The sequence below is a fragment of the Armigeres subalbatus genome, chromosome 1, assembly GCF_024139115.2.
Source record: "Armigeres subalbatus isolate Guangzhou_Male chromosome 1, GZ_Asu_2, whole genome shotgun sequence".
NCBI lineage: Eukaryota > Metazoa > Arthropoda > Insecta > Diptera > Culicidae > Armigeres > Armigeres subalbatus.
This window is the reverse complement of record NC_085139.1, coordinates 113,037,902-113,046,793: the sequence shown is the minus strand read 5'-3', so window position 1 is coordinate 113,046,793 and position 8,892 is coordinate 113,037,902. Positions and strand designations below refer to the sequence as shown.

The window sequence follows — 8,892 nt, the reverse complement described above, 5'->3', positions numbered from 1 at the left end:
CCCTCTGGGAAGTACCAGAGTGGGATTTCTTTTTCATCTTAATTACTTGGACTGGTGAAAATCCAAGTAATTGAGAAATTTCAATTTTTATCTCATCCAGTGATTTATCCTCACTGGGGAGACCTTTCAAGACGACTTTGAACAATCGCTCAGTTTTGTCGTCGTATGTGAAGAATTTATGGCGCTTCTCAGTTAAATACTGAAGAAGACGTTTGCGATCGTCAAAGGATCCCGGCAAAACGCGGCAGTCACCCTTCCTAGCAATCTGAAATGAAACCTTGATCCCCTGAAGGTTACTCAAAATCTCATTCCGGAAGCCAGAAAACTCGGCAACAGATACCACAATTGGCGGAATCCTTTGCTTTTTCGCATGAATCGAATCACCTGGGCTAGAGGTATATTCGATTTGCTCAATTTCATCATTCATCAACTCGAACTGATTGCTCAGTTCGATTGGAGAAGAATTGTTTCCGATATTAGAGTTAGAAGGAATATCTGAATTCTCCAGCTTCCTTCTATTTTTTCCGCGCTTAGGCAGGACGGTCTTGAAACCTTGTTTCTTCGAAGGAAGTGGAGAATTCAGAGACTCCCCCTTCCTCTTGTTTTTATTAATGCTCATGGCTGAGCGTGGAGACGTGACCTTCTAAGAGGTTTTTTCCCAGAACGGTGTCCCTGCAGGATTACCACCGCTTGTCGGAATTTTACTTCCGCAAACGGGTCCAACGTAAAACGAAGGCACGGGTCCTTGCAAAGATCGTAACGGGATCAGTGGGTACAAATAGCGCTAAGAAGCACCGTTGAAATTAAAATAGCTTCGGGTAGTATTAAAAACTTCCTTCCGCAAAGAGAGAATGAACCGCACAGCACGAAAGCACGATGCGGTCTATCGAAAGACTTTATTCCTCCCTCTAGGAAGCGTCATCAATCCGAAGAAGCCGGGAAAAATTCAGTTGATTTGGGACGCTGCGGCAAAAGTTGGTACAGTGTCCTTCAATTCGTATTTGCTAAAAGGGCCGGATCTTCTAACCCCTCTGCCAAAAGTACTCAGCGGTTTCCGATTGTTTCCCGTGGCTGTTTCAGGGGACATCAGGGAGATGTTTTTGCAAATAAAACTGCAAGCTAGCGACAAGAACACCCAAATGTTTGTATATCGCCACAAGCCTGAGTACCCGGTCCAAATCTACGCTATTGATGTCACCATGTTTTGTTCCACGTGCTCTCCGTCTACGGCGCAATTCGTCAAGAATGCAAACGCTCAGCAGTACGCGCCACACTACGCTCGTGCATCGATGACAATCATCGAGCACCACTATGTGGACGATTACCTGGACAGTTTCATGACAGTAGACGAAGCTACACAGGTGGTAAACGAAGTCAAACTTGTCCACTAGGGTGGCTCAAATTAGTATGGGAAAAACTTTTTCCAATTTTTTTGATGGGCCGCCCTCTTATTCGGTTCTATTTGATGCCCTGATGCTCTGGACAAAATTTCAGCCAAATCGGTCAATGTTTGGGCGGTACTAAACTCGTTGGAAGTTTATATGCAAGAATGTATGCAGAAACACCCAAAAACTGTAAATTGCAGTTGGACGGCACAACTTACGAAGAAGAACTACGATACTCATTCAGATTATGAAGAATTTAATACAGAATGTTATGCAGAAAACCGCGAGAAGATTAGAGTTTGCCCGGCTTAGTTATTAGCATTTCTCTGAAGTGCGGTTTGAGCAAATTTCGTTTCTTTTACCTTTGAAAAGAAATAAATTCACCCCTACAACACTCCAGTAAAATGCTAATATCTTTGCCTAATAAACTCGAATCTCCTCGCGGTTTTCAGCATAACATTCTGTATTTAATTCTACAAGAACTGAATGAGGATCATTGTTCTTGATCGTAAATTGTGCCGTCCAACTGCAAATCACTTTTTTTGGATGTTTCTGCATACATTTTTCCATATAAACTTTCAACGAGTTTAGCACTGTCCAAACGTTGACCGATTTGGCTGAAATTTTATCCAGAGCATCAGGGCAACAAATAGAACCGAATAAGAGGGCGGCCCATCAAAAAAATTGAAAAAGTGTTTTTTGAGCCACCTTATTGTCCACTCATGTGGCGGATTCGAAATACGCAACTTTCTGTCGAATGAAGGCGAAGTACTGAGGAGAACTGGGGAGATCGAACCAGATTCCTCCAAAGATTTTGCTCTTATGCGTGCAGAAACTACTGAATCAGTGCTCGGAATGAAGTGGATCACAGCCGAAGATGTATTCACATACAGTTTCGCTATGCGCGACGATATACTGCATATTCTTGATGAAGATCACATCCCGACGAAGCGCGAAGTCCTGAAAGTGGTCATGAGCCTGTTTGATCCCTTGGGATTCCTGTCTTTCTTCTTAGTCCACGGTAAGGTATTAATGCAGGACATTTGGGCATCGGGAATCGGATGGGATGAACCAATCGGCGGGCAGCTCCACACCCGTTGGCGTCTATGGACCAACTACTTGCCGCAATTGGACACTCTACGGATTCCTCGATGCTATTTTCGTGCTCCGTTCCCCACCAACTTCGACGGAGTAGAACTCCATGTGCTCGTCGATGCTAGTGATTCCGCGTACGCTTGCGTTGCATATTACCGCCTCGAAACGCAGAATGGAATTCATGTAGCCTTGATCTGTTCGAAAAACAAGGTGGCACCATTTCAAGATACTATCGATCCCTCGCCTGGAGTTGAAAGCAGCGGTCCTGGGAGTTCGGATGCTGGAGTCAGTGCATAGCTATCACACCTATCCTATTTGTCTACGGTTCCTCTGGAGCGATTCAAGTACTGTGCTGGCATGGATTCAGTCTGAACATCGCCGATACAATAAATTCGTTGCCGTTCGCATTGGCGAGATTCTAACAGCAACCGATGCCCGCGAATGGAGATGGGTTTCTCCGGTCTAAACACGGCAGATCTCGCCACTAAGTGGAAGAATGGGCCAGATTTCTCGCCAAATACTCCTTGGTTCAACGGACCGTCGTTCCTTCATCAACCAGAGGACTTCTGACCTCAGCAAGTGCAACCAATAAACACCAGCGAAGAACTAAAAACTATTCACATTCATTCCTCCGCTGCATCGTTAATCGACGCCTCACGTTTCACCCAATGGAAATTTCCATCCTTTTGGAAACTCAAGGTTCCCCTGATGCGCGTCACCGACGCGTTGCAAAATACAGTCCGATCTACAAAAACTGGCCATTTTTAGACGAACGTGGAGTACTACGCCTTCGTGGCCGAATTGGTGCCGCCACATTCGCACCGGCCGAAGCTAAGTATCCTGCGATTCTGCCCAGGCAACACATTATCACTCTCCTAATTACAGACTGGTACCATCGTCGTTTCCGCCACGCCAATCGAGAAACCGTCACGAACGAGATGAGACAATGGTTTGAAATGGCCAAGCTGCGCGCCTTGATTGGGAAGGTTGCGAAGAACTGTATGATGTGCCGACTGAAGAAAGCTGCGCCTAGTCCTCCCGCAATGGTACCGCTTCCTGCGGCGCGTTTGCAACCATTCGTTCGGCCATTCAGCTTCGTTGGGGTGGACTATTTCGGACCGATATTGGTTAAAGTTGGGAGGAGCCAAGTGAAGCGGTGGGTGGCTCTGTTCACCTGCCTTACTGTTCGCGCAGTACATTTGGAGGTAGTGCACAGCCTGTCCTCTGAATCCTGCATCATGGCAGTGCGACGATTCGTTGCACGTCGCGGGTACCCGGCCGAGTTCTACTCGGATAACGGGACATGTTTTCAAGGCGCGAGCAATGAATTACAGAAAAAAGAATTGAAGAGACGAAATAACGCACTGGCTACTACTTTTACAACCGCTCAAACTCGGTGGTGCTTTATATCACTGGCCGCCCCCCACATGGGAAGCGCATGGGAGCGCCTAGTTCGCTCTGTAAAGGAAGCTTTAGGAACCATAGCAGAAGCCCGTACACCAGACGATGAAGTTCTCGAAACAGTGTTGCTCGAAGCCGAGGCTCTCATCAACTCACGTCCACTCACTTACATCCCCCTTGAGTCGGCGGATGAGGAAGCCCTTACTCCCAACCATTTTATTCTGGGCAGCTCTAATGGCGACAAATGTCCAGCGATTGAACCTGCTGATAACCCGGTGGTACTACGTAGCAGTTGGAGACTTTCTCAGGCGATAACCCAACGGTTCTGGACAAGATGGGTCAAGGAGTACCTACCATTAATCACACGTAGGTCAAAGTGGTTCGAAGAGGTTCGGGACATTGAACCGGGAGATTTGGTGTTGGTTGTTGGTGGAACGGCGAAGGACCAGTGGATTCGTGGGCGAGTAGAAACGGTGATTCCTGGACGTGACGGGAAAGTTCGTCAAGCAATAGTCAGGACCGCAACCGGAGTGCTCCGACGGCCAGCAGTGAAGTTGGCAGTACTCGACGTTCTGAATAGAAGTGAATCCATAGGATAAGTCGTACATCAACAGGAACTCGACTAGGATTCACGGAAGGGGGGATGTCACGTCACCTCCCTGCCAATCATCCACTGTGGCGAATTTGAGCTGCGGCTATCATTATGGTCAAGCAATTGTTGACCAATACAGCGATCTACCGACCAGCAGTGCAAAGGTAGATGGCGACGGATGGAATAGATAGCAATGTAAAAACAAAACAATCTACTCATTATATAGAAGTTGCTAACCGCATGGTAAAACCTCTGAATATTTATGGATTTAAACTTACAATTATAATTAGACACTATTGAATTTGTTATGAGCTTAAGACTAAAGTGGCTAAAAACTAAAGTGGCTACAGGTAACATGCGTATTACATTAATCGTACCGTATGCTGAAGATACCGTATTCATTTTAGTTTAGGCCTCCTGATTGCATAGTGAAAAGGCATAGATTGCATAGGTAGCTAGATAGCTACACTTCTATGTAAGTACAACTATAAATTTCCGGTGAAAACAGTGAACTTATTTGTATTTTGGAAGATAGACCGAGGTACAGCACCAACCCAATAATACCTGTTTAGGTGATAAGATTCTTTATCCTGTGGATTGCAACAAAAATTGTAAGTAGGAGATAGGGTAACCAGAAGTCTATAATGCTAATAAAACTATAATCAGATTTTAGCTAACCACTACAAATTGGGTTTGTTCAGAAGAACTTGGAGTCTCCCACCCACCACAACAGTTTCTATGTCATACATCAATGGGCACTCTCGAAAAATAAGTCGAATTTCTTTTACCAATATCAATTATAGATTTTTTTTATTTCAAAATAGTATTTCTCCATATTTAATAATCATACTCAATTATTTGCATCTTTATATTACTACACTAGTGACGTACAAAAAATAAAGATATATAGTTGGAATGTTTTCGATTAATAAACGTTGCGGATGGGAAAAGGGAGTGCTGCCCAAATGCTTCTTCTTGCTATTGAAAATGTAGGCAATTAACCTTTGGATGCATTAAGAGCAAAATCAGCAATGATTCAAATTGTTCGGAGCTGTCATTTTGAATATGAATCTGAAACATTCATTTTTCCAGCAGCTTAGCTAGTTTCATTCTTCATGCCAGTCAACTGTTACAAACTTAAAACTAGTATAACGCACAAACCTATTTTCTGGAGATTTGAACCACGATAGAATCACGAGATTCAAATGTTTTTCAATTGTTCTGGTGTATGAATGCGTCATTTTATCTACAGATCAATCCATTTTGCAATTACGACGCCAGCAACATAATTATTTTATTTATTTGAATTTTTTAAAACATGAATGGAACACTGCTGGGGAAACCAGCGAGTTTGTTGTTTTACTTCAAAAACGAATAGTGGTCGAAAAATTGGAATGAAACTGAATCACTACTGATTTCTAAGACGAATCCAACACTCGGAATCGCGAAAAGCATCATTACCACTTGGGTGTTTAAAGTAAAAAATATAAATTATCGTACCGTCGTTGGGTAAAACAATGGTTCAAATAGGGATAATAATGGGTCACTGTTTTAACTACATGGAATGCTTGCAGATTAGATTTAATGTATCTGAGGACAAGAAAACTTAATTATAAGAATCTTTTTGAACGACCTGCAGACTGTCGGTGAGGGCGCTGATCCATCGTCAGCTCCCAGACACATTGTAGATTTTATTCTAAACCAGTGACATAAGTAATCAAATGAATTATTTTAAAACATCATGCATGATGATAACTACATTCCACAATGCATTAAACTGTTTTACGTAGTTTACGTTGGGCGGTCGTGTTTTGTACATAACCCTTCAGATGTTTTACTACGCCATTTTTAATGTATCTAGATTTATCTAGATCCTGGAGGAACTTCCTCCCTGGAGGAAATTCCTGGAGGAGCTTCCGGTGGAATTCCTGGAGGAACTTCCGGTGGAATTCCTGGAGGAACTTCCGGAGGAATTCCTGGAGGAACTTCCGGAGGAATTCCTGGAGGAACTTCCGGAGGAATTCCTGGAGGAACTTCCGGAGGAATTCCTGGAGGAACTTCCGGAGGAATTCCTGGAGGAACTTCCGAGGAATTCCTGGAGGAACTTCCGAGGAATTCCTGGAGGAACTTCCGGAGGAATTCCTGGAGGAACTTCCGGAGGAATTCCTGGAGGAACTTCCGAGGAATTCCTGGAGGAACTTCCGGAGGAATTCCTGGAGGAACTTCCGGAGGAATTCCTGGAGGAACTTCCGGAGGAATTCCTGGAGGAACTTCCGGAGGAATTCCTGGAGGAACTTCCGGAGGAATTCCTGGAGGAACTTCCGGAGGAATTCCTGGAGGAACTTCCGGAGGAATTCCTGGAGGAACTTCCGGAGGAATTCCTGGAGGAACTTCCGGAGGAATTCCTGGAGGAACTTCCGGAGGAATTCCTGGAGGAACTTCCGGAGGAATTCCTGGAGGAACTTCCGGAGGAATTCCTGGAGGAACTTCCGGAGGAATTCCTGGAGGAACTTCCGGAGGAATTCCTGGAGGAACTTCCGGAGGAATTCCTGGAGGAACTTCCGGAGGAATTCCTGGAGGAACTTCCGGAGGAAATCCTGGAGGAACTTCCGGAGGAATTCCTGGAGGAACTTCCGGAGGAATTCCTGGAGGAACTTCCGGAGGAATTCCTGGAGGAACTTCCGCAGGAATTCTTGGAGGAACTTCCGGAGGAATTCCTGGAGGAACTTCCGGAGGAATTCCTGGAGGAACTTCCGGAGGAATTCCTGGAGGAACTTCCGAAGGAATTCCTGGAGGAACTTCCAGAGTAATTTCTGGAGGAACTTCCAGAGGAATTTCTGGATGAACTTCCGGAGGAATTCCTGGATGAACTTCCGGAGGAATTCCTGGAGGAACTTCCGGAGGAACTTCCGGAGGAACTTCCGGAGGAATTCCTGGAGGAACTTCCGGAGGACTTCCTGGAGGAACTTCCGGAGGAACTTCCGGAGGAACTTCCGGAGGAATTCCTGGAGGTACTTCCGGAGGAATTCCTGGAGGTACTTCCGGAGGAATTCCTGGAGGTACTTCCGGAGGAACTCGAGGAACTTCCAGAGGAATTCCTGGAGGTACTTCCAGAGGAATTCCTGGAGGAACTTCCAGAGGAATTCCTGGAGGAACTTCCAGAGGAATTCCTAGAGGAACTTCCAGAGGAATTCCTAGAGGAACTTCCAGAGGAATTCCTGAAGGAACTTCCGAAGGAATTCCTGAAGGAACTTCCGGAGGAATTCCTGGAGGAACTTCCGGAGGAATTCCTGGAGGAACTTCCGGAGGAATTCCTGGAGGAACTTCCGGAGGAATTCCTGGAGGAACTTCCGGAGGCATTCCTGGAGGAACTTCCGGAGGAATTCCTGGAGGAACTTCCGGAGGAATTCCTGGAGGAACTTCCGGAGGAATTCCTGGAGGAACTTCCGGAGGAATTCCTGGAGGAACTTCCGGAGGAATTCCTGGAGGAACTTCCGGAGGAACTCCTGGAGGAACTTCCGGAGGAATTCCTGGAGGAACTTCCGGAGGAATTCCTGGAGGAACTTCCGGGGGGATCCCGGGGGGAACTTCCGGAGGAATTCCTGGAGGAACTTCCGGAGGAATTCCTGGAGGAACTTCCGGAGGAATTCCTGGAGGAACTTCCGGAGGAATTCCTGGAGGAACTTCCGGAGGAATTCCTGGAGGAACTTCCGGAGGAATTCCTGGAGGAACTTCCGAGGAATTCCTGGAGGAACTTCCGGAGGAATTCCTGGAGGAACTTCCGGAGGAATTCCTGGAGGAACTTCCGGAGGAATTCCTGGAGGAACTTCCGGAGGAATTCCTGGAGGAACTTCCGGAGGAATTCCTGGAGGAACTTCCGGAGGAATTCCTGGAGGAACTTCCGGAGGAATTCCTGGAGGAACTTCCGGAGGAATTCCTGGAGGAACTTCCGGAGGGATTCCTGGAGGAACTTCCGGAGGAATTCCTGGAGGAACTTCCGAATTCCTGGAAGAACTTCCGGAGGAATTCCTGGAGGAACTTCCGGAGGAATTCCTGGAGGAACTTCCGGAGGAATTCCTGGAGGAACTTCCGGAGGAATTCCTGGAGGAACTTCCGGAGGAATTCCTGGAGGAACTTCCGGAGGAATTCCTGGAGGAACTTCCGAGGAATTCCTGGAGGAACTTCCGGAGGAATTCCTGGAGGAACTTCCGGAGGAATTCCTGAGGAACTTCCGGAGGAATTCCTGGAGGAACTTCCGGAGGAATTCCTGGAGAAACATTCGGAGGAATTCCTGGAGGAACTTCCGGAGGAATTCCTGGAGGAACTTCCGGAGGAATTCCTGGAGGAACTTCCGGAGGAATTCCTGGAGGAACTTCCGGAGGAATTCCTGGAGGAACTTCCGGAGGAATTCCTGGAGGA

The 8,892-nt window shown here is 46.4% G+C and overlaps 1 protein-coding gene across 1 annotated transcript; it reads left to right on the top strand.

Moving 5' to 3' along the window:
* The first annotated feature begins 3,148 nt into the window (after positions 1-3,148).
* On the top strand, positions 3,149-4,480 carry LOC134206441 (uncharacterized). The gene has a single exon (XM_062682158.1). The coding sequence runs from the start codon at positions 3,149-3,151 to the stop codon at positions 4,478-4,480; it is 1,332 nt and encodes a 443-aa protein (XP_062538142.1).
* Positions 4,481-8,892: the final 4,412 nt, after the last annotated feature.